We start from the raw sequence: 27,288 nt of genomic DNA, 5'->3' as shown, positions 1-27,288 counted from the left end.
AAAAAATGGCTGACATGGACTGTGGCCACTTCTAGACTCTTCTCATCAACTTTTCTAACTCCGGACCACTGTTGTGTGTTTGTGTATTTCAGATGGCTGGATGTGAGCGTAGCCAACCTGACAACCACTGCATACTGGGTGGGGTACCTGCAGGTCATCCAGGAGTCTGTGTGGCCAGGAGGAGCTTTGCCCACTGACCCTCAACTTGAACGCAGCCAACAGCAAAAGGACAGCACCAGGCAACAAGCCTTACACTGTCTGATGAGCCTCCTACCAGGTACATGTACGCACAAACAAAAAGTAACAATTTTGAGAATATGTATTGTAGAACCAGACAAATACATCTCAAGCCCATTATTATTGCATTTCAGATCATTGATAATTTTGTTGATATAGTTTATATTGATCGAGGTATATGTAGGCTAATAATTAGCTAAAACTTTTCTGTGGAAAGACATGTTTGAGGTTAATTGAGGAACTCAAGTATAAGCCGTGCTCACGTTACACTGTGTTAAATAATCCTCTTTTTTTTGGCTTTAGATCTGGTCTCTGACATGTTGGGCTCAAACAAGTACAAACTGAGCTGGGAGACAGCGCTAGACTCTCTTCAAAACCCCTACATTAACAGGTAAACAAACACTATACACTCAATGGCCTCTTTATTACAGTCGGACAAAATGTACAGTTTAGGCAAATTTACCCAGGGCATCAGTGCTTTGGGGATGCATGGAGAAGGGGAAAGAAACGCTGGGTCGTCACTTGCACCCCTACTTCCAGTTCTTATCTCAGTCAAAATGCAAACATTGATAGTGGTGTTAGCTTCATGTATCATCACTGCTAAACATCCAATAATACGCTTAGAAATTTAGAGAGAAAATATGAGTACACAAAATGGAGTTTAAGGTCAAGCCCAAATCTAGCAGAACATACCACCAAAGCATGATTTACAGTTTCTGCAAATAAGCAGAACAGGAAAACGTATTCATGAAGTGTGGACTAATTTCTTCAGTAAACAAAGAGCTGAGTAAACAGCTGGAGAGGATAAAGGTTTACAGATGTAGAAACAAACTGTCATGTAGTGTTTTCATTTGTTACAAACAGGCTCAGACAGACATCAGGATTAAGTTAACAAAACCAAACAGAGAAAAAGCTTAACTTTTCCCATATAATGTTTTTTAAAAGAACACATTTACATTTGTATTTCATTAAGACTTTTCAGGCACGGTGTCTGCAAGACAGAGCGCGGTATAAGAAGTCTTACTTATGATAAACTTGTTCCATTTGATATTAATTATGGAGCACATTGTGAGTAGAGCCTTTTGAACCGTATGACTGTGTTGTTTTCTGTCATTAATTGGGAATTTAACTTATTTAGACGGATATATGCCTTATTGAATTATGTCCAGTGAGAGGAAGTTTGTAACTCAAAGAAGTTACAGAGCACCGAGTGTAAACAAAGGGCCTCACATCAGCTATGTTAGCATAGCGTCTCCTAATCTAGTCTCCATTAAATTAACGCTGAGTTGCATGAAACCCTTCTCTTCACTTTAAATAATCTAAATCTAAATTAAGAAAGATTAAATCTTACGCCTCCTAATACGTCAGCTTAGTTTTTACTCTCAACATATATCACATACGGTTGGTACTGTTGCAGGTTATAAACATGGCTGCCTTTTTAAAATTGAGCATCAAATTCAGTTTGATGTTGCGTACATTTAAACATCTAACATTCTGCTAATTTATAGACTTTTTAGCGAGCTAGATGTCAGACAATATAACGTAGATTATAGTGTGCATTATTATAATTTGGGTCAGCAAGCACCTCTATATTGATTAAACTCTATTTCATTTTCATTACCTATTTGGAATTAATCATGTACGGTCAACCGAGCCAAAGACCCTAACGAAAAGATGCTGACTGCTGGTCCTATGGTCCCTTAGACATCTGGTCTTCTGCCTATTTGATCTTCTGCTGGAGTTCCTGGTTCCTGAAATACCTGAAGAGGGCTTCCAGAGAAGCCTGCTGCAAAGCCTCTCAAAGAACCCAGAGAAGCTGCTGGCATGAGGAAACCCACAGGCACACCGGCACACCCAGATTAAACCTCCATCATCTGGACTGATCATTCAAAAACGATGAGTTGTTGACTGCTCCTGTTCTACTTACGTTCTGCAAGACTGAATGTAATGTGAATGTTTCTGGTGAGACCAAATACTCTCTGTTCAGGCAAGACTTTAATTATGTGTTGATGCATTGTTATACAAGGCTGCATGCACACACAATAACACAAACTGCAGATGAAACGGCTTTGATTACATGAAAACACCTGGTTTGTGTTTGATCTCAGAACATCTCTGAAGTACTGGTCAGATCTAAACATGTGGCAAAGCCTTTTCCAATATCTACATAAGGCCTTTTCATGCTTGCCAAACTCTCTGGCTTTAGTGAAACTCAATTCAGATGGTCTTTGGACTCTGCCCTCATTCCCTTTAACAGTTTTGTGGAAAAAGAAATCCCACACCTGTTGCTCTAATCTGGGATTTGCTTTTCACCCCGAACTTAAATCTCAAAATGCTTTATTTGTATTAGGCATCACTGTTTCTATTCTCTGTTGACCCATTCCACAATATCCTACTGGCTCTTTATCAAGACAGACATGTCTTTATGACTTAATGTGATCCATACATCCTAAATCTGAGCCTTCCTGAGGGATAGCATGTATCTGGCAGGGTTTTTTTTTTTACTTCCCCAGGTGTAGGAAAAGTACATACTGTGGTGAAGTGAAGAGTTGACCATAAGATATTTTATTGGCTTCACAATGCGTCACAGTTCCTTTAACAGGTCCCTCTGAGAATTATATGTGCAGTTAATGTCTGAATTATGTAAGAACTGGGCACCACAAAAACAGGTAATTGAGGGATTTAGGATTGGTTTTGGTCCAGTCAACGCGAACATCGGAATGCTGGAGTTCCCTCAATTTTTTTCATCTCCAACTTTTAGTTCTATAAATCCATGCTATCCAGTCCAGAAATGTATGCCTATACCCGGAAATAAATACCTTTGTGGTGATTATTTTTGAAAAATTCAGTGGCAATCATTAGTCGATGTAGTCTTCCTGATGTCAGACCAACAGTTTGTTGAATACGGTATTGGAGCCTTAAGTTTGCCATTTTGGTTAAGGGGGAGTGAGCCTGGTACACCTGAACACTAAAACAAATTGAAAGGCAAAAAAAGGTCACAGTTAACTGAAATAACACTGAATGGGTTGAAGTTGTAAGACCAACACATGGACAACACCCAAACCGGACAACATCGTGGAAGCAACCTGCCCATCACAATGTAGCCCAGCCCTAAAACAAACATCTATAGTGAATATCATGCATTGTTGACAAAGACTTGAAACTAGTGATTAAGATCATAAACTGCTAACGAGTTTACTAAGCTTATAAATCAAGCCAGAAGTAGGGTCAATTTTCATAGACTTTCATATATTTATACTTGTTTTGCAAGAAGGGCAGTCTCCCCTATTAGAGCTAATGCAAGTTTAAGGAGCTATAGCTTCTTTTGCTGTGGAAAAAGTTCCAATGAAAACTGCTTGCTTTGTAAACACTTTTCACACTTTTACTCGTAAGATTAACAATAATTCTGTTCTAATAAAAAGTCCCAGTAAGTCATGACATTCTGACAGCTAATGGGTCAGTACTTAAAGTCATGCAAACTTCGCTCTGATCGGCAGTGCTACAGTCATCTCACATTTTTCTTCTCCACCTGATTGGAGCAACTTGAGTCATTTGCTAAAATCTTTCCAAATGTGCAAGGGTGGTTGATTTTTGTCCTGATTAATGCAATGTGCTGCTCTATGAATTACCACAAAGCAAATAGTCAATCAACCCTTGTCGACCGATGGACAGATTTGTTGTGGATGTATTCAATCACTCATTCCGAACATCCACCTTTGCTTTACATAGTCATAGAGTTCAAACTATGGTCATTATCTAGTCAACTTAAAAACCTTGTGGAGAGTTTTAGTGGTGTAACCACCCGGTATAGAGAAATGTTCAACATATTGTGGAAGGTTTTTGCACTTTGTAAATCAGCCTTAGCATCTTACTGCGTTCATGGTGGTTACACAAACAATCAGCACTTAATTTCTCAGTTGGATAGAGACAAGGAACAAAAAACTGTTGTAGTTTGCTGAAAATATCCAAAGTATGCCAAAACACAGGTTATCCTTTATATCAATTGGGGTAAGGGTTAAGGTCAATACAGTGTAACCATAATGTCTTATCCTTCTTCAGTTGCAGCTGGCCATGACAATCATGAAGAGTAACCTTTTCCGAAACGTTTAAGGTTCAAAATGTTATGTCTTGAATTTGGACATGTTGTTCTGAACATTATAAAGCCACTTACTTTTGTGTTTTATTTTTGGGAGTATAAAGTCCAAATTGGTCATGCTGATATTAAGATATGCACTACTTTCTCAAATATGAAATAAGTCTCCTGTGACTGAATCTGCATATCCTGTTAAATCATGAGTGGTTTAGATGCCAGGTTGGACAAATGTTGCATTCCATCCTGAAGGTAAAAAACAAGTTTTGCATTCCACTGTTTTGCATTCGTATCATGGTCCAATGTGTTCCTTTCTGTTGTGGGATCTTGTGATTAAGCCTATTTATTGACCTATTTATTTGTTTGATTTACTAAATGATGACTTTTCCGAGGTGTCTGAACCAACAAAGAGGTGTGTCCTCGCTTATGAAGTGCTTTTAACTGGATCTTGCCTTACAAGGTGGCTTGGCAGCTGAGCCTGCTTCTGTACAACATAAGCACTAAGTAAACAGCTCTCTGTAGTAAAACCTTTTTTTCATTGTGTCAAATTTGCATAAAGCTGTTACAGTTATTGGTTTTGAAGAGATTTTATTTTGCTTGGTTACATGTATTGTCATGAAGGAATCCTATGCATGTTGCCATGTGAAACACCACATATATTCCTGCTTGTATTTGCCATTACATATTGCGGATAATGTTGGTCTTTACTTACCATCACTTTTTCTTGTTATAACATAAGTTGGTATATTGGTATAATGAGAAATCAAAGCAGCGCCCATATTATGGACAGTGTAGCCTGCATTGACTCATTTATATTTGGTTATGTTTTATTTAATGCCTGGGATGAGACAGGGCCAATGTACAGTATCATTTAAAGTTAGAATAAACAATGCGTTGCAAGTATACAAAAAAAATACAACTCCCACAAAGTACTTCCCTAAAGCTGGGAAGTATCCTAAATGTAGTGCATATTTACAGTCAATAGTTTTCACAGAAAATCTGCCTAAGAAACTCAATGTATGCATGTTTTCATCTACTACTGTTACATACGCCTATATCCATTTCTCAAGGTGTTTACGCTCTTATCTGTCCTGTTTAAGAACTTCCACAATATAACAAATGTCAAAGTGATAACGTTTTGTTTTACATCTAGTAAGTAAGTACATACACATAAAATGTGATGTATGACTGATTAACCTGCAGTAACTTTTTATTAACAGTATACCAACTTATTAGGTCATAAGAAGGAACTTTTTCAGTCCTAACGGAACATGTTGATTTTGTGTAATACTGAAAACGTTTACAGGTTACAGCGTGATAAAAATAATTCATATGTAGCAATAGATATTAAGTTGTCATAGTCATGAAAAATGTCTTGTTGTAATATAACCTGGATAATTCTGCTTGAGAAATGTTTGTTTTTATTACCAAAAAACAAATACTTTTTTTTATTAAAGTGGCAGCAATATGCTTCAGTGCTTATCTGCTTTTTAGATTTTAGATTCTTTGTCACACATTTATGCCAAATGTTAATTAGAGCTGCCAATGTTTTATAAACAGTGAATATATAGATATTAAAGCCTTATCTGTATACTTCAGAAGTATATGAAGTTGTACGGTGAAACTGTTAGGTGTAATCCTGTTCTCTATCACCTTTGCACTCTTTCTCACCCTTTCCCCTCCTGTCCCGTGTCTGGTGTTTATCTGCTCACTTGTCACTTGCGGACACGTGGCATTGTGTTGTACACTGTGAAACTCCCTTTGCTAGCACATATTGTTTCACAGTCTTTTAAACATTTGCTGGGTGTTCCTGAACATATTTGCAAAAACAATAAAGTTACCAAACATGAGTTATTAAACCTTCAACTGTTGTTCACACTCATTATTTTCTTGGCTTGCGGTGGGTGATGCAGTTTACAAGAGGCTGGTGAGTTGCTCTGTTATCTTTTATGAGATTTCACTTTAAATTTATCCCAGGCTTGTTTTAACTGTCTGGAGGTTCACCAGAAATATACTGAGCCTCCTCAGGGTCATTTATACATTTCATGTTATTATTTTCTTACCCCTCTGTATGGACCCCATTCACAATGCCCTATCATCTCCCCGCTCATTTGCTACAGCCTGCAGACTTGTGGTTCACGTCCAACAACAACAAAAATGTGTGGATGAAAACCTTTAAATACCCCATAATAAAGATCAGACCCATTTCTTGGAACAGTTTCTGGTCAGCTCCAATTCTCTAACAACAAAAGCTGAGCTGAGGGTTTGGAGGGTGGCTTTGCCGTTCTGAAGAATCCTCTTAAATCAGATTTACACATAAAACTGTAATGAATACGAATGTGATCTTTGCTTGATTCATATTGTTAAAACATTTTTACATTGAATAATTGATATTTCTTAATGTCAAATACAAAAGTGTCTAAAGGCTCTGACACACTAAGCTCCTCTCAAAGCAGTAGTATCTGACTGTTGGCCAAAAAGATGCATTTGAACACACAGCAAAGACTAAAGCCTCCTGCCAATTATAAACAGAAACGTAGAGTGTAGATAAACAAGCTGTCGTTTGGATTCATACATTAAAATAAAGCAGCGTTTGCATAACATTGTCCATGTATCATAATGAGCAGGTGAGATGAGGATAAAAACTGAATAGATTCTCTGCATGTGTCTTGACTTAAGACGTTAGTGTTTCTCCTGTCTCTTTCTCTAGTCGCGCACTTAAGCAATACGGACAATCTGAGTTATTGATTTTGAGAGGAGGCTTCACTGCTGATTCAACATGTATAAGAGGCAAAGCATGCCAGTGCGAAAAGTTACGATAGTACAGGACATAACGCAAAAACATGGCTGACGTGCTCTCACCAATGGCTCCAACTTGACCAAGGGCCAATGGGCATGGTGTGTCAGGGCCTTGGGACCTCAATCCTAGGCTAAACATTTTTTTCCTATAATTAAGTCATTTAGATATGATAAGGTCCTCTAACTTCAATTAGCGCCACTATCTGATTGAACATTTATTAACACTTTGGTTTACGACCTGCAAAACTAATGACATGTCAGCCACAGCTGTACTTGTTCTGTTAATGTGAGCATACAACATGCGAAACTCAAATAGTGAACATGGTAACATACCTGCTAAACATCGGCATGTCAGCATCGTCATTATGAGCATGTTAGTATTTACCTCAAACCAATGCTGTACCTAAATATCCAGCCTCTTTGTTGTTAACATAGCTGTAGACTTCTGGTCTTATTGCTATTGACTGAATTTAGTTTCAGCGCTTGAGTAAATTTCATTTCTTCTTTAGGGAAAATTGCGCCCGGACTGAGAATGTTACTGCGCTTTTCGTTCGACCAATATATCTGCTGGTCGATTACTCACTTGGCAATTCTATTTAATCTGAATAATCTGGTAGTCATATTATGACTGTATTTTGTCATACATCCCATTGTAAACACACATATGCAAATAATCAATCCTAGATAGTTATACAGAAATAGATTTTTCTGATCAGGTCTCTCAATGACACAAGGCAATAGTGATATCCATCTTAGGCGACACTCGTTTTAAAAAGTGATTTAAACTTCTTTATTTTCTTCATTCAAAGCATCATTTATTTGCAAAATAAGTATTCTGTGTTTCCCCTGCGTTTTAATCATCAGTGTGGAAAACCCTCAAAAGCATCACACTACACTTAACTGAAATCTAGATAGTTTAGTGGTTTGGCCAGCCACCATGCAGTAGCAGGAGACCTCTGGGATCCATAACTGCTTTTAAATAAAGTACAGTAATTCCCCAAAATATTGCACAATTAAATGAACAAATGCAACTTCCAATGGAACGAAAATGTAACAATGATATTCCCAGACTGCTTTAATGTGATTGTGGTTAAGGAGGCGCCTCGTGGCATCATGGATGGCATAACACTGTAACATCAGCAGCACTGTCCTCTCATTCAGAAGACACTTAGAAGACACAGTAGGAAAGATGCGCTTCTGGATCACTGGACCGACTTTTGCTCGGTCCGCACCAGCAGGATGCCCTCGGCTGAACGCTCTTTGTGCTTTTTGGACTATGTTTTGAGAGAAGCCAGGGCTGCTGCCACCCCACACACATGACCAGACCGACTCACAGGGTCGCTGTAGCAACTGCACCCAGACATGGAGGAGGAGGGGTGCTGACATGGTAAAGAGAAAGTCACAGGTTGCTATGGTGACCCATTTTAGCTGAATTCTTTATTACTTCCTGTAAGAGATCATCTCATACCATAATAGTCATAATACATTTTATCAAAATTATTTTATTAAATGTTATATTTAATTGTATGTAATCTTATCTGTATTTATAAAATAATTAGAAATCATACTTGTGTTGATTATATAAACATGCCTTGTCAACACTGTGTTATATGCAGTACTGTCAATAAAGCCACTCAAATTAGAATTAAAGTGGTAAAATTATTCAAAGTATGCAACTTAATTATAAATCTTACAAGGAAAGTTTACTCCAAATCCAAAATCCACAATGTTTGTGTTTTTTTGTTGTACCGTAGTGCTGTTTTTCTGAGCTGTTGAAAAACTGTCACTGTATTTGTGTGAATACAATGAAAAATGTAATCGAATCATCGTCATACAAATAAATGAGAAACAATCACACAGAAGTTCTCGGTAAATTGTAAAAAAAAAAAAATCCACGTGCCAAACTGACTGTTTTTGCAGGCAGTAAATGAATTAAGATGTTTCTTTCACGTCAGCGTCAGTCTGTGGTGGAGCTGATTGACATGGAACCCACATGTTCTTTATCCTCGGCAGGTTATGCAATGCTCTCCCCCCATGCACCACGCACACTTTAGTTTCTGGTTGTTTTCCACCTTAGCTCCCGGTCAAACTCTTGTTTTCTTTTCTTTCCTTACATAATAAAATGCAGACACACACAGGCCTGCAGCTCTGAGGTAATATAAGTTCGAGCTGACTGCGTTTCAAAAGGACAAAACCTGAGATTCAACCCCAAAAACGTATTTTCACTGACCTGACGTCTATTTGTGGAGGCCTCATTACATGCTCTGCAAAATATGCCACTAGGATATTTGGATGTATTCCCCATTTTCGTTTTAATTTCTTGTAAAAAAAACATTGTTAAATTGATCTCTGAACGCTGTGGACAGCCAGACGAAACAGCTCAACTGCGAGTGGTTTGCCTTTTTAAAATCAATCTGTCCAAGGTAATGAAATCAGTGTATGCAAATTCTTAGAAATGGCTGCTCACACACACAGACACCTGTAACACATAAACGAGGACAGAAACAAGAACTTGTTGTCCTTTTTGGAGAGAACGTGTTGTGTTCTTTTCTCTGCTAAGATGAGAAGCAGAAAAACCTAAATTAAAAGGTATTTCTTTTAGGAACATCTGCAAGACTCATGTTATGTCTACAAATGTCACCTTTTCTGAAGTTTTGGAGTTGAAAATGCAGCTGTTAACTGTCTTCTCACTTGCTCTTAAGACCATCAGATGGTGCTTTTTTATTTAATTGTTAAATGAAGGAATCTATTGGTAAAGGTTCAATAATAGCAAGGGGACATGGTGCTGCAATACTCTGCCCTCTAGTGCCTCATAGGCAGGCACACTTGCAAAGCATCTTTTGAACACAGTCGAGTGCCTTATATAAGCTCTATATTGTCGTATGATGAAATCTAAATGATATGTAATGGATAATGCATCTTGTACTGCATGAGCGTTAAAGTTTTTAAATTGTAGGGTTTTGTCCATTTACCATTTGGATATATTCATGGTATTATTTTGTCATAACATCTAGAAATATTCATTTGACTTTATTCCTTAATCTCTCACACAAAATTATTTAAAAAACAAATATAATGCATATTTATTCATGGCATTTCATAGGAAATGTTGGGCATTGTGAATCATTCACTCTAGATGGCAACACAACCAAACAGCCGATCTAGGGTCCTCTGAGAGTAACCACAAGGAGGCGCTGCATGCTAAGCTAACAGAGATCCACCTGTTACTGCTCTGAGAGGAAAGGGAGGCTGTGGATGAAGCAGAGTCGTTTCTGTGTGCTCTCTTTTAATATTTATAATTATGAAGTTTACTGCTAGTATCTCTTCCTTTACAAAGTCTCCTGAAGTAATGCATCAGTTTCAATGCGACACGATGGTAGTAAATAATGTGAATCAATAAGTTTTGGTCCGATTGAGGAATATAGAGGGAAATGTGAGAGCAACAACAGCTGGAGGCGGTTAACTCCCAGTCCAGCCAGTTGTTTACTGGTAACCAGCTCTCTGCCCCGCAGCCGCAATCCAGCTAAACCGCTGAGCAGTCAAAACAACCACAACAGCTGTAATTGCACCCACAGTCCTCCGCTGCGTAATTCGTTACAACTGCCTGTATAATTGGCTGTGTTCTCTGTATTTGTTATTGTTTGAGACTGGGGAAATAAGCCTCCATTTGTCAAACCATACCAAACTTTTTAAAAAGGGGAATTTAACAGTGCTGCTTGTTCTGGATTATGTCCCGTATACTATGTTACAGCCAGTGAGGTCATGTTGAATTAAAGAGGAGGGGAAACAATGACATGCTAGCAGTGTTCAGCCTTACTTAAAACTGGCAAAAATATTTCTACAACAACATTAATTTCAACTGTGTTCCACTTAACAACAACCGTTTCAGTGAACAGACAGGAAGCAACCCTGTCTTCTAGAAAGTGTGTTCGTTCTACCAATTTGCAACGGCAAGGACATTTTAAGAAAACATATATCCACGAAAATTCATTTTTAATACCAAAATGAGGAAAGGTTTTTTAATAAATGTATCAAACAATAATTAAGGACAGCATATTTTGTATTTGTTTTTCTACAATATCCACTCTCAATATTCACAAAAGTAAATCATGTTTTATGTTTTCTATTAGCCAATAGCAGCATGACTGGAAAAGTCAGTCTGTAAAATTAAATATAATTTGAATCAGTTAGAATTGACTGAAATATATAATTAGATTGACATGTTGTTAGAGTGTAATGAGATGAATTACTCTGAAATTTGAAAATACCTTGAAAACTAATGTAATTCATTGTACATCAGCTATATTTTGTATTTTAATGTTAATTCACAATTGCTAGCATACTAACATACCGATCTGAAATGATTTTGGGTGGTTTTCGATCATTTGGGCATCTTTTTATATCATTAAGACTCTTCCCCCACCAAAAACATTTAGGATTTAGGTCTAGTTCAACAAGTCTTCCTCTGATAGATCCTCAAAATAGTATGATGAAGAGTTGATTAGGCCGGTCTGTATAGACTGACATCCTGGAAATGACCACATTTTAGATCATTCCAAGTTAGAGCATGATTTTTTTTTTAAATCACCCTTAAAATAATGACGTAGCTCTGTGATGTAAAAATAAACACAAGACAGAAATAACTGAAAAAAAACAAAACAAAAAACGTTTGTAATGAATAAGCATCGGACCAAAAGTGGCCCAGTATAGGAATGTAATGTATTTCCCGTGCCATTCCCACCCCCCCAAAGAGGCCAAGCTCTGATAGGTTTTTTTTTTTTAGCATTATGGATAAATAGCTGGCTTGGCTTTGTCCTCCACAACACAAGGAAATTCCACTTTCAACATTGGACATTTTCCTTTTTTAAATTTGTTTGTGAACAAGTTAAACAAGAAACATGTTAAATGTGAGCTTTAGATGCACTGTTATTGAAGTTTGGCCAAAGCAAGGCTAGCTGTTGCCAGACTTTATGCTAAGCTAGGGTAACCACCTCTTGGTTTCACTACACAGACAAGGGACTTACATCCAATCTTTTCATCTCACTCTCTACAAAAAAGCAAAGCATATTTCCTCTAATTAATTTAAAGTACTCTAAGTCATATAAACAGTGTCTGTTTAACTTGATCTGTTCAGAAAAAAAACAATAATCCTTTTTTTATGTCAGTCATTATCTAATACTGCCATAAATGGTATTCCTATTTTCATCGTATTGCCTTCATTTTTAACCTCCACATACAGTATTGTCTGTAGAGTTCTCTTTGTTGCATGAGTTGTTGATTTCCTAAAGCAAATAGGAAATCTAAAATGGTTTCATGCCAAAAGAATAGTGAGTGTGAAACGTCACTGCCATTCCACAGACCTTTACACAATGCTGGCAATGAGAGCACACACGCACAAGGGACTGGTGTGACACACCTTCACACTCATTTACAGTGCAAATGGTAAGCCACACACACAAACACAACCACACACATGGTGTACACATCAACACGCCTTCAGAACTTAAAAAAAGAAATATGCTACTTGGCTCCGTGGATGCTGCGTGAACTTCAAATGAACTGCTGCTCATCACATGGGAATATCTGCACAGAGGAACACAAACATTTCCTTTCAGTCACACACACACACACACACACACACACACACACACACACACACACACACACACACACACACACACACACACACACACACAACACACACCTAAAAGGGATCCTTCAAATAATTTCCTAAAACGCTCTCCTTTAATTGTGGAGAAATGTTCAGCAGGAAGAATGTTACTGGAGGGTTTTAAATGTCGGTCAGTAAAGCTTAGGGCCGTGAAGAGATGTGACCTGATGCTACTGCAGCCCCGAGGGGCCGACAGCACAACGCTGAGGTCGAAGTCATTTCACGTCATGAATCAATTTTATGACATGCGAGTTGCTGTGATTTAAGTTGCATCATAAAGTCAATAAATCAATATGTTTGATACACTTTAATATTCATTCATACAAATAATCCTTCATTGCTACTGAATATCTGCCAGGGGAGATATTGGAAGAAAAAAATGACTGTATTCTCTTCAAGAGAGCCAAGTATTTTGCTATACGGGAAGGTTGTTTTTAAGGGGAAATATAGTTTTAAATAAAGCAACACTATTGTAGAGTTTTAGGGTTATTAATAACACAGGTGTGAGATAGAGGCTATCCATGTTAGGAATGTGACACAAGTAGTAGAACTCAAATGCATAACTGAGACAAGGTTACAAAATCCAAAAGGTCTTTTCTTATCACTCAAGCAAAATGTAGAACAGCAAACTGGCAAAAACATGAAACTAACTAAACTTGGCTGTGGAATATCACTGTTCAGATTATTGGTTCATTCGCTGGCTCTATTGAAGACACAAGACGGACTGGCACAGCACAAAGGGAGACAAGGACTATACGTACAGTATGTACAAGAGGTAATGGGACACAGGTGGCAACAATCAAGGAAGGGGCTGACAATCACACTGGAGGGAAAACACACAATGGCAGAAAGGGCTCTGAAACGAGAGAGAAAGGTACATTCAAAATAAAACAGGAAGTAGAATGACAGACTGTGCATGACAAGACTACACATGAGTGACTGTAACTTGACAACTAAACATTGAGAATAAACATGCATCTAAACATAAACTATAACTAAACATAACATAAACCTGATGAATAACTAAACCTGACATAAGTACATTAACAACAGTTGAAGGAAATATGAAGTGATCAAGTCAGAAAGTGTCACTAAATACATTTGTATTAACCTCAACCAAATGAGCATAAACTAAAGCTGAACAGAAAACTCAACCAAGATGGAATTTGATTTCTATGTCTGCCGCATTGAAGAAATAGAATACAAGCATATTATATTTGGGGGAATTATGACCATTCCTTTTTTTGCATACACTAATTATGATCTGAAAAGTAGGGTTTTTTGCAGAAAACATAGAAAATACCACTTTATTGTTCTCCAGTGGTATACCAGCTCGATAATACAGATTTTAAAGGTACAAAATGCATTAAACAAAGACCACAGCGAAGAGTTCAGCTTCAGTAACACAAAGAAGGAAAAGTCGAGTTATAAACTTTGAGCTAAAATCTCTTCAGTATCATCTCATTTTTTATATTCATAATACTTAAGTTTCACCATTCATTGGACAGTTATCATTACACTGTAAGTCTACAGTCATGTCATTTGTACTTGAATTAATTTGCTTGGGATGTTATGGAGCAGAAATGACCTCAGCTCTGCATAAGTAGCTGAGGGTGAACTAGCCTCTCCTGGTGTTATATGGATCTGTTTTTACTGGGTTTCTTTGTTTATAGGACTACCTGCAGCTCTGCAGACTAGTCTAGCTGGCAGCTGACTGTGTGATCTTCATATTGGTGGATGATCAAAGACCTGACCCCTGTGTGACCCCTCAGGCTACAGTCTGATCCAAGCCTTCTCGAGGTGATGTTTACCCACAGCCCAACGAGGCGGTCTGAGTGGGAAAATTAGTAGCAATCTGTCTCTCTTCCAGTCATATACGGAGAAATATTTAAAAATATAACAAATGTTAAGCATTGTATTTTTTAAAGATCACAAGAATGTCTTTCTTCAAGCACTTTATTTATGTCCAATATGTCTTTTGTAATTTGCAGCTTTATAATATTACCTTAATGATTACAAATATGTTTCAAGTGCTGACCTTTTTTAATTAATTAAGTATTAAATTGCATTGTGAATACAATATGTCAGTGTGAAAGGAGTGGCTTGTATTGATCCGGATGCCCGTGACTTTATAGAGCTTTAAATAGAACTTGTTGTTTAGCTTCCCTCCAGCAACATTACATCTTTGGTTTCCACTTACCGATCTTATATCATTGTTTCCGGCCTTAGTCAGCAAGTGTTGTCATTAAAAAAGTGCTAAAAAACCTCCTCTTTAGTTGCCTGCTTTTTCTCAGGAATTGGTTTTAAACAAAACAGCGTTAAAGTAGAGTGTCCTGGTTCTAGTAACCTTCGTTTGATGGACGGGAGCATCACTCTAAGGGAATGCTAATGTTCCTCCATTTCTGTTAGCAAGTTAAGTTGATTTCATCAATTACATCTTGTTAAAATGTAAATGTTATGTTCCCATATGTTTCTTCTGCTCTAACTTGCGTCACTTGCAGAAACTGAACTCTTCACACATCATTCAGCACTGCCCAGCGCCCATTTGTGTCTATATGAGTCTTTGCCTGGACTTTAAATTGAATTCTCTTCGCTTCTGGTGTGAACTCACCATTACAATGCAGTACATACAATTTAACTATAGATACAGTATGGTATTCTGTTTCTTTTTTTGGTGCAGTTCACATCAGGTCTATGTTGCTGTTATGATTTGTAACATGGTAAATGGTAATCAGCCGCATCAAAGTATTAGAAATATTTAAAAACTTGACGGTGTTAATCCACTCTTGTACACGGAAATGGTAGATTGGGTTCATCCGGCAGTCCAAAAGTTTGCACTTGCACAGATTCTTATTTAACTGATTAGGATTTACAAGGATGTATATGACATTTTTCATAATCCGTAACTTCCATGTGCTCTTTAATCCTACTATATTTTAAAAAATAATAATGAGGATTAATGGCAATCTTCTTATTACTAACCTTGTTACAGGTGTAATTGGCTAAACATAAGAGTTGTTTGATTGATTGAGATTGAAAATGGACAGATACTGAGTTTAACTGAGTTTTTAACAAGATTATCAGCAGAGGATTGCTGAACTATTTTGCAGTCAGCCATGATTGGATTTCAAGATGGTTAGCGCCTGCCTTCTTTCTGCCTGTTATTTTGCATTTTAATGGATAGCCTCTCTCTGTATCTCTCTGTCTTTTTCCTTTTCGCTTTCTTTCCCAGTACAAAAAACAGATACACTTACTAACCTTCAGGCCTCAGCTGGTCTCTGAGAACTAATCATTCACAACTTCAATCTCTCTGGATGTGATTTATGCAAAACACGAGAGGTTTCTCATCTCCCAGAAAGTGGCCCATCTGCTTCTATCTAAACAAAGAATAATGGAGTTAAATCTCATCTTATCCTCTGGGAGAGTAGGTGGCAATTGCTTCTGTGATGATCCTGCAGAAAGCAAAATGACATTTACTCAAGTGTTGAACTTTTCTTTAAACTTTTGTTTAAGTGCCCTGACTCACATATAGATGTACTAGACACTACACTGTTACACTGTTTCAAACAAACTATATGACACAAGTCTAAGGGCAAAAGAACAGAGATGCACATTAAACTGTGATCAACAACAGCTGTTTTAATCTCTTTACTCTTCCTAATGATTGCTTTTCTACTTGTCTACTCTGCTACTCTTTTTGTGATACATCTTTATCATATGACACTTGCTACGTTTTTATTTATCTCTTAATAACATTTTCACATTAGGTGCAGCCTCTTTTGCTGCAGTCTAGCCGAGCCTCCTAGCTTAGCCCTTATCCACCTCAACAGTAGGCTAGCTTTTTGTTAACAGTTCCACCTTCGCAGTTAGGGTTTCAATTCTAGAAAGACATGTGTATATCGGCAAATAAGTCAATAATAAAGCAGAGATCAGAAAAGCTAGCATAGCCAGCATTGACATTAAATTAAACTATCTTGATACAATTAATAAATATATACTCCTAAATGCCCTAGAACATCTATCTATCTATCTATCTATCTATCTATCTATCTGTCTGTCTGTCTGTCTGTCTGTCTGTCTGTCTGTCTGTCTGTCTGTCTGTCTGTCTGTCTGTCTGTCTGTCTGTCTGTCTGTCTGTCTGTCTGTCTGTCTGTCTGTCTGTCTGTCTGTCTGTCTGTCTGTCTGTCTGTCTGTCTGTCTGTCTGTCTGTCTGTCTATCTATCTATCTATCTATCTATCTATCTATCTATCTATCTATCTATCTATCTATCTATCAACTATCCATCTATCTATCTATCTATCTATCTATCTATCTATCTATCTATCTATCTATCTATCTATCTATCTATCTATCTATCTATCTATCTATCTATCTATCTATCTATCTATCTATCTATCTGTCTATCTATCTATCTATCAACTATCCATCTATCTATCTATCTATCTATCTATCTATCTATCTATCTATCTATCTATCTATCTATCTATCTATCTTGGGGCTTGGACTGGGAATCTTAGGGTTGCCGGTTCAAGTCCCTGAACAGACTTGAAATATGGAAAGTGGACTGCTACTTGGAGAGGTCCCAGTTCACATCCTAGGCCCTGCTGTGGTGCCCTTTAGCAAGGCACCGGACACCTCCAATCCCCCCTCCCCATTGCTCCCCGGGCGCTGCACAATAGCTGCCTTACTGCTCCTAGTACTAGGATGGGTTAAATGCAGAGGACCGATTTCACTGTGTGTGCTCTGCTGTGTGCATGTATGTGAAGAAGAAGACATACTTTTATTAATCCCTTACAGGGAAATTGCTTTCTCTACTCTGTTGTGTTGACACACATTAAACACACAGAGGATATACATGCACAAACACAGAGGAAATACATGCACACACAACCACATGCAGAGGAGAGGTGGCAGAGCAGAGAGGCAGCCAGGTACCCGGCGCCAAGGGAGCAGATAGAGGTTAGGTGCCTTGCTCAAGGGCACCTCGGCAGTGGCCTAGGAGGAGAACTGGCACCTCTCCAGCTACCAGCTCACTCCAAATAAAGAGGGTTTCATCCTCTGATTCTATCCATCTATCTACCTACCTACCTACCCACCCACCCATCCATCTATCTAAGGATGTTGTACCTCAGGTGGTTGGTTCTCTGCTTTTCACTTTTTACATATGTGCTTGTAAAGTTGGATGATGCCAAAGTGGAAACTAATGCATCCGTCTAATCGTCAGGATGTTTTTTTTTTCCACCAATAGCATGTGAGTGTCTAGTCCATGTATCTCTCATTCTCTTCCTAGTTTCTCCTTTTTGTCTACTCTTCTCTCTTTTTTTCTGTGCTGGACCTTCAGCTGTGCTGGGAATTCTCTCTCTCTCTCTCTTGGCTGTCGGGCCTCATTCCAGATGTTTGGATCTGGATCTTTTTCCTCCAGGAGACTCAGCCCCCTCCTCTCTCTGTCTGTCCCTTGTTGTCGTTCTCTTGTTCTCTCTCTATGTGTTTGTCCCCTTTCTCCTATCTGCTGTTTTAAAAGAGTGCTTGAACTTTGCACTTGTGTCTTTGTGTGGTCTTTCTAGGTCACAATGGTGAAATCATGTTATGTGATGTGTTTTGATCCATTTGTATACATGTTCTATCAATCCTTATATCATTTGTCATGCATACTGTAATTTTTAAATGTGTGCATTCTGTTCAAGTGAAAATGACCTGTCCTTGTAAAGGGGCCTCTCCAAATTGTCAAACTTTATTTACCCATTAAGGATTTTTGTTTTACCATCATCGAGGGTCGAGGGTAGAGGGTGTTGTAAATGCTGTACAGATTGTTTTGTACAGATGAGTGATTTGTGAAATTTGGCAATAAAAATAAAATTTACTTGACTCTTCTTGCACACTTTTGGATAGTCTCTCCTTAAAAGTCTGCACGGTTGTGAACTTCAGTTGTGACAAGTAAAGGATGAAATGAAACTAGAAGACCAATGCAAACCACAACATTTCCAATACAAAAATCTTGTCTTCTTCGCAGACACAATTCTGTATTCTTATGCAGATGTCTGTTTGCAAAAAATGTGGCAATCAGCGTCCCCCAGTTCCACCTTCAGAAAAGAGTCTTCCACCAAGCATTTTGTTTGGAAAAATCCTTAAGAATGCATCTGTTGAACCCATGATGATGTGGTTTTTTCCTTAAGAGGAAACACAGCTAGGCTTAGACAGCTTAATGTAACTTGACATGCACTGCAACTGATATTTCAACATGAGTTTCTTTTAAAATGTTCTTCATTTTGTCAATACAGTGGCTTTTGTGATTACACACAAAACAGTTTTTGGCTGACAATTGATTTTTTAATTTTAAAATGGGTAATCAGCAGGAAATATGGTCTTTTCAACTTGAAATATGATTTATGTTTCTGATAGCAGCAACAGCAGTTGGTTTGATATAACGTAAGATCTTGAGCAGTTACCCAATCTCCAGAAGTTATTGGTGAACACTTGTCGGCTCCAGACTTCACATCAATGACAAGGTGACGTAAGGGGTTTTATGTGGGTGGCTCCATCAGATGTTGAATGCATTACTGTGTGTTTTCTCATCTCCTTTGGCATACCTAGCGGGGTCGTGGGTTGATGTCCGTCAGCAGTATTTCTTATTATATCCTTTAAATGACACACTGATTTTCTCATCATGCCCTTTAAAAATTCAGTATTCAATGAAAATGTGTGTGTACACGACACACAATAGCAGTAGATTGAAATTGGTGAAGATTTACTAAAAACTAAAAATGTGGCAATTAAAATGTACCAGAGGTTTCAGCTGTCAGAAACGTAAGCGGCTAACCTCTAACCTCTAATATCACTTTCCTGTTACTCACAACTGCCATAAATGTTATCGTCTTACTCATTCTCAAAATTGCCATTGTAAAGCCATCTTACATTCTTCAGTTCATTCAGATAACATCACCTTGAGGACCTGAAGGCATCTTTGGAGCATCAGACTCAGAGGTCAGGAAAACATTAAGAACCTTTCAGCATTAGTAAATCACTAACACTGTCACATGCCAAGAGATAAGATGGGTCAGTGGGAAGACGTGCCTCTCTATGTCTTTTTTAAACAGTATGTAGCTTTTAGTAATGGTTTCAGTTACACATGTGCCTAAAAACCAAAATGCCCGATGTTAGAGGTTTAATATAAATGGTTTATTTTCCCCCAACAATACTAGGTAGCTTGCTAATAAATTGCAGCCATTTTCATAACTTATACCATGAATAGCTCAGAGGGAACAAATAACCAACCAATCTGTCAATGACAGCAAAGATTGAGAAATAATTACTGTTATTTGTAACTCCTGTGCTTAGCAAGTCAAAAAATGTTTTAATGAAATCCTACTTTTCGGCTCTTATCACCATGCCAACCCCATACCTGTGATTAACAGGCAGCTGAACTAAATGTAGAAATACAATTAGTGTTGTCAGTCCTGGCATTCATTAAAAAACTCCATTGCTGGCTTTCAGTGATGGAAAACAACTTTTCCTCCTGCATTTGTCCTTTAAAATATATGGAAAGAAATTGTAGTTATCTCATTTGATATTTGCAACATGTGTCCAGCTAGATAAGTACTCTTCCATTCAAGCGCAAAAGCAGATGAAAGATAATAAAACTGAGAATTCACAATGTTTTTTACAATCAATGCATTCCACTCTTTCCATATATTGCACATCTTTCTTGTTTCTAAAAGTACAGCTTCTAGCAGTACACAAACTGCAAATCATTAAGCAAAATAGTGACAAGGGCAAATCAGTCACACAATGCCGGCTTGTTTATTGGCGGCAAATCGTCCAGTGCTGCAACTAAAAGCCTCAAGCTAACATCAACCAGAAACAATGTTCTCTTTGCAACTGGAAGAGACAGAGGCTATGGGGGAAAAAAAACTTCATGTCAAGAAATACAATGTAACAATGCCACTGGTGTCTTTAGGTTTCAGTCATCCACATTGTGTGATATATTGCATATCACTGACGTAAAGCAAGAGCATGTGGACTTGCTGTTTTAAGCTTGAAGACATTTCACCACTCATCTGAGAAGTTGTGTTAGTTCTACTGAAAGGTGGGAAGACAGGCGAGACCAGACCAAAACTCCATTCTACAATCTCATGACAAGACTCAGCTCTGTTCTCACAGTGCAAGTCCCTGACAAGAAATAGGAAATTGTTAGAAAGAGGCATGCTGTATATCTTACCATTTAATGCACATTAAGGTGGAAACAGAAAAGTCTATGATGTTATCCATCTAGTTCTCCCATTGATTTGAACCTTACCATCTAACTTGACCACTTGATGAGTGAAATGTCCTTAAGACTCACATCCTAAGTCCACTTTCTTTAGCTTTTTCAAGGATAGATAATAACTTTGTAAAGGGTCACAAAGGTCCTTGAGTTGAGGTTTTAGAGAATTATCTCTAAAACGGTTTGCCTAATTTGCCTGCTCTGGATGGTTTGATTTCAGGGCATCTAGCAATCCCTTTTAGAACATGTTGCATGAACAAAGAAACTCTAATATACTTAGTACAACAAAAAGTAACTACATCTACATTTCATTCTGCATATTGTATGATGACAATTACAAAATCTTAAATCCTTTTTTAAATAAGCCATGTATTTAACATAGGTTATCTACTGATACCAGGTCCAGTCCAATACTTGCTTATTAACGTAAATGTTGAAATAAATCTGACACATTTAAACAACAGGTGTAGTTACTAAATCTGGCACAACTTATTTTTCACAGTTTTGTTTTTTTTTACCGTAGGACCATACGATCTGTGCCTGCATATTGCTTATGTCAGGCTCCTGGGAAAAAAATCATAAGTTGTGGTTTCACTGCTGGATATTCCCATGCCTGTCTTTGTCTAACCAGTTTACACGCTATACATTTTGTTGAGCCCCAAATGCGATGGACCATCTGTGCCTGCGATGGAGTCTGCCGACCCACCTCCAAATGGGTTGCAGTGACATCTTGCCAAACACATCTGTAAAGACTCCTCTTTTTCTGATAGAATTAACGAAACATTTAATGAGTTTATCCACTGTGTTACTGACGCTCCTTTGATCAATAGTCACAATTTGGGATAAGCCAACTTTTAATATTCCTAGAATCCAATCCCTGCTGTGCTGGCCTGACACGCCCAGTCAAACCGAGTAAAGCCAATCCAGCACATGTGCATGCAAAAGGTCTATACACGACTTGAACACATATGTTATGGTTGTATCTTTCAACTTCCCCTTGAGCCCCAAGTTCGTAAAAAATCAATTATTGGATTGGATATTCTACCATTTGTCTCTGTCATCATGTTTACATCAAACATATCCAGGTTTAACAATTGGACTGACAATGATATGCTGATGATACGCTATTCTTTATATGGCACGTACAACAAGAACAGCTGAAACTGATTAAGCTAAACTGAGGGGGATCTTACATGTTTCTTTTTGGTAAATACTCCAATAAAACTTCAGAAGGACGGTTTTCCCTGGGAAAGTTGCAGTTTCGGACCCTTAAACATATCAACACTGGATACGTTGCCAACAGGACCACTTCATCTTCCCTTGTTCTCCCTACTACAGCTAATCACTGTGAAGAAAGCCTATTGCTATCATTTTGTTGCCAGTGCTGCAATTACAAGAATATGTTTATATTATATTTAACAGAGGGAGTGTTCTTGAACCACAGCTGGATTTAGGTAACAATATCACAGCCAGTTGTACTAGGACAAGTAAGGAAGAAGTAGGGGGAGGAAGGAGTGGGAGGAAGAAACTAGGAGAGGCATTGTTATGACATGGGAAGAAGGAAGCAGAAGAGGAGAAAAAAGAAACTCCCCCTTACATACCCTTTGATTTATGAGGGCTGTAGGTTAATTTAACATCCATTTGTATGTCGAGGAACCCTGCTAGTCTAGTAATTCCCAGAACAGAGATTATCAGCAGAGCCATTCATTTCCCTGTTCTCATCCAACCTTTTGTTATTCGTAAAGGAGTTTCATAGTGTGATATATTACAGGAATTGTATGAATTATAGCCTTAGTTTTACTATTATTATTGTAAGTAGCACAAGTTAAATTTGTAAAAAACTGCAGGTTTCACAACTGTACATTTCCCCGCAGCGGGATTTATAAGGGAATTTTAATTCTGATTAATGAAAGTGGTTCCATAGAACTCTTACTACCATGTCATGCTGGATCACTGGATCCAATCCCAAAAATCTGAAACAGTCTTTCAAAAGACCTCTCTGGAATTACTGGGAAGATAGGAGGTGATTGGTGGTCCAGCTATAAACGCAAAGAGGGTCCAGCAGTAACTGAACGAGTGAGCAATGTCAAATGACAGTACAATTGACCAATCATATTTTCCCTCTAAATGGGTGGGCTTTAATATCGCGGACTTTATGACAAGTTCCGACCGCTGTCAAACTAGTGGACAAGTAGCTAGTTAGCATCAGAGCAAATGTCAGTGCTCGATCCGTTCCCCCCCCCCCCCCCGGCTGCACATGCACGTAATCACGTACGCAGAAACTCAACGTTTTCCTGCCCGATTTGTACCACGCATGTCTACATTTTACGGTACCTGACGGCAGCCAGTTAGTTTACCTAACCGGAAACAGCTGGTAGTTGTCTGTATATTGGCGATCGGAAACAGTTTGTTATTTTCGCGCATGTGCAGCCGGGGGGGAACGGATCGGGCACTGACATCTAACGTCGATTAGAATGAGCGTAACACATGCGTCACCTCCGGGGGAAATTACGGCTCCGCCCACTTTTGAGGGAAAACAACTTTCATTTGAATAGTGGTAAATACAAATTCTGAAGTTTCACAAATGAAAGAAAACCGTGGATTTTAGTTATTCCCGATACAACTGGATGACAGGATCGACAAGGGTAGGCCGAAGTTATATTCAATGTAGGCCGCCGTGTTGACAGAATTCATTCTGCCTATAAATGTATCCCCAAATTAATTAATATATTTTGAATTAGCGGTGCTCCAAAATGCAATGATCCCTGTCCATTGTTACCTTGCTGTGTGCGCCTTGTCAAGATCGGTGTTCATATAAATTCTGTTTTGTGTGGTGGGGGGCTGTCATTCATTCGTTTTGGACCCCGGGCGGTTGTTTCAATATATCGCTGAAATACACTCAGCTTGTGTGATGATTGTTTGTATTTTTAATTAGTAAATAAAACGTTTTTAAATAAATAAGTCGTTTTTTGTAATAACTATTTCTCTCTGTTGCATTGATAAGGCTCGTTTAGCGTCTTAAGGCTAGAGTTTATTTTTTGTTCGAAGAGGGAAGGGGGGTTCAGAGGGCCTAGGTATAAAAGTCACGGCTTGCCACTGCTTAATTCTCAGATTTATTGAAAAGCCTAAATATCCTCTCCGTGACAACCGCTCACACACCAATTACGGACTCCATTACTGAGTCCTGGGGGTTGATGGATGAAAAGCATCTATCCAGAGAACAGCTGAGATCTCTCTATTCTATTTGGATCAAAGCCAAATGGACGAAAAGCAAATGTTCCCACTGGGAGAGGAATGGAGTGGAGTTTTTCCTCTTGCAAAATTCCTCTAAGAGAGAGGGGGATTAGTTAATCAGCTGCACCTGTTGCCTCTCCAGGACCACTTGGTGGGAACACACACACACACACACACACACACACACACACACACACACACACACACACACACACACACACACACACACACACACACAGTTTTCACACATGTATGTCCACACACCAATGTTCATGTAAATACACAAGCATGCACATGACAGCCAAACACACACAGATCCAGATTTGTGGGAACATGCCTGTGTGATTGGTCAACCTCTCTGGAGGTAGCTGAGGTCAGAGGCGGGTGTTACGCAGTGTTGTGATCATTGCTTTCACATCTCACCAGAAACAGAGGGACTTTCCACTGTAGAGCGCTCCAGCACAAAATGGTTTATGCATTCATTATGTCATCTTTCAGTATGTGACAGCACATTTGGAAGACGTTAGCACTTGAATCGTGCTGCAGCCACTTTTCAACACATGCATGACATAGCTCAAGTGAATATTCAAATGTATGTTTCAGAGAATTATTCATAGAGGTACTTTTTAAGGTCAACTGAAAGGTTCCTGCTTTAGCCCATACTGAAGATTTCTTCAATGCTTTGCTTAGGCACAAAAAGCCAGTGGATGAATAGAGGAGGCATATCATTTTGATGATAACGTCTCCAAACAGTTGTGCATTTGTTCATGCTCAGACCAAAGGGCTAATACGGGGCAGCACTTTCCTGCCCCCTATTAATCCGATTATATGATTGGTCATTGTAGTTTTTCTCTCTTGAGATTAACATTCCTCTTCTGTTTGACTTAATTGTCACCATCCATTCTGGTCAATACATCGGCCAAAGTGCTGAGAAATTTCTCACAATGACAATGTCGGGGAGGACGTTTTTCTGTCAGTGATTTGCCCATGAAGCCAGCTATTTCGTGCAGAATACTCATACCATGTATATAAATATATGCATTATGTAAATTCATAGTTTTTCTTATGAATCAGTATAGACAGTAATAATAAGCCTGGAGCTATACTGTGCACTCTTTACGCCACAATGATCACCATCCAAATAGATATCCTATGTATCGTCTCTTTAGTTACATAATACAATGCATAAATGTAATGTAAAGCAACAGCACATTTTGTGCACTTGTTAGGGTGGACACAGCCATGTGGCCCTTAAGAAACAGTGTTTTTGACCTGGGAGTGCTAGCTAGCCGGATGCTTATTCAGAACATCTGCTCTAGCTCAGGTCCTGTGCTCAGCTTCCAGCATATTGGCAACAACATTATGACATAATTGACTTCAACGCGGAAAAGCGTGCAAATGCAGTGTACGTATTGCATCTATATTTGGAGAGCTCAGACCTGTCAGGGTAAATGTGGATGACGCCGTTAGCGCTAAGCGGCAATGCGGAAAAAAACAAGCACTCTGGATGCATGTGTGCCTTGTTAGTGTTGCGTTACCTGGATCTTTCAGATTGAAAATGTGAGAAAAATGGACAGAGTGAGAGAGGTGAAGGCAGTAGATGTTGGGTGTGGTGGTTCGATGATGGTGTCTCACTGAGCATTAAAATCAGCGAGGCATTGCAGCTGTTAGTGTTGGCCAACATGCTGTGTGGTTACTAACTAATGTGGTGGGTCTGGCCTCGAGGGGGGATTTCTTTCCTCTCCCCTCGTCTCTCATTTCTCCCTCAATCTGACATACACACACATACACACTCATTCCCTGAAACCCCAATCATACACATGGTGCACACATGTCACTCATACACACACAAAATCAGGGGTGTTGAGAAGGTGAATCCAGTTCATCCTATAGTGTAAATTCCCCAAAGCTATTTAGTAATTAGTGTCATATTTATGTTTAATAGCTATTATTCTGTAATTTTGAGATTGATGGATTTTTAAAATGAATGCCGGTTTCATAAAAAAACAACAACAGGAAGTCATAAATCATGTTGTTTTAACTGTCAACAAACATAACACAACACACACATCACATTAACACCTCTGAATTAGTTCTCCGTTACTGGAGAAAGAGACAATAATTTGTTATATATGTGGTACAGTATAGTACATAATTTCAGTGAGAACAGAAAAATCTAGAATGTGGGATATATTTTATCTCGCTTGTTGATCTTTTTATTTCTTAACCTTTGCATTGTGGCAGTCGTTGGCCCATCAGTTGATCAAGAGATGGTTCCCATTGTTACAAACTATGAAATGCCTCAATTTCAATTTATGTGTTAAATGTTTCTTTTCTTTCTTTCATTTTTTCGACGTGTTGAACATAAAACTAAACAAACTATATTGACAAGCCAAATACACTTGCTCTGAAACCAGAGCCCAGTTTGCTCTGATTGGTTAGCTGGCCAGATCTGTAGTGATTGGTCAACTACTTGGATATGTCCCGCCCCTACAACATCTACTCAAGCCCCCAGGAAGTGCTCCGGACTTGAGAAAATATTCGTAGTTGCCAAACAGCGGTACTACAACTTTCCTATCAGTCCTCGGCGTCGCCCGGCCCACAAATACTTTTTCCCATTGACTTACATTATTGGGAAAGAGTCGTCTGTAAAAAACAACAACCAAATAAACTACCCAGTATGAACCCTTTTATAGCCCTTGTTAAAAACATTATGTCCTTAAAGTTGTAAAATGCGCAAAAAGGTGAATCCAGATGTATTTTCTCTCTCCATTCATTCTACGGGGGAGGGGCTTAAGGGGAAACTCAACTGCTCATGCTCTATGCTCTCGACAGCCAGGCATGATGGGTAATTTGTGTCGTTTTGCTCTTGAGAATCTCAGGCCATTTCGTCTTCATGCACTAATGAGCAGCTCTCATAGGAATGACGAGGTCCCGCCTCCAATGCTGTATCCAGTTCTTATTATACATCCATGCATCTACCATGTACAATTTGT

General features: G+C 38.5%; 1 protein-coding gene across 3 annotated transcripts in view; it reads left to right on the top strand.

Annotated features, from left to right (window-relative positions):
- Positions 1-6,193, top strand: part of snx19b (sorting nexin 19b) — a 37,306-nt gene extending 31,113 nt beyond the window's left edge. For all 3 annotated transcript variants that reach the window (XM_063907233.1, XM_063907232.1, XM_063907235.1), the window contains exons 12-14: positions 93-277; positions 541-628; positions 1,942-6,193. In XM_063907233.1, coding sequence (XP_063763303.1) covers positions 93-277; positions 541-628; positions 1,942-2,065 — 397 coding nt within the window. In that variant the 3' untranslated portion in view covers positions 2,066-6,193. The remainder of the gene's footprint in view (positions 1-92; positions 278-540; positions 629-1,941) is intronic.
- The last annotated feature ends 21,095 nt before the right edge of the window (positions 6,194-27,288 follow it).

The sequence above is a fragment of the Eleginops maclovinus genome, chromosome 18, assembly GCF_036324505.1.
Source record: "Eleginops maclovinus isolate JMC-PN-2008 ecotype Puerto Natales chromosome 18, JC_Emac_rtc_rv5, whole genome shotgun sequence".
NCBI lineage: Eukaryota > Metazoa > Chordata > Actinopteri > Perciformes > Eleginopidae > Eleginops > Eleginops maclovinus.
Note: the sequence above shows the minus strand (reverse complement) of the source record. Positions and strands in the feature narration are given on the sequence as shown.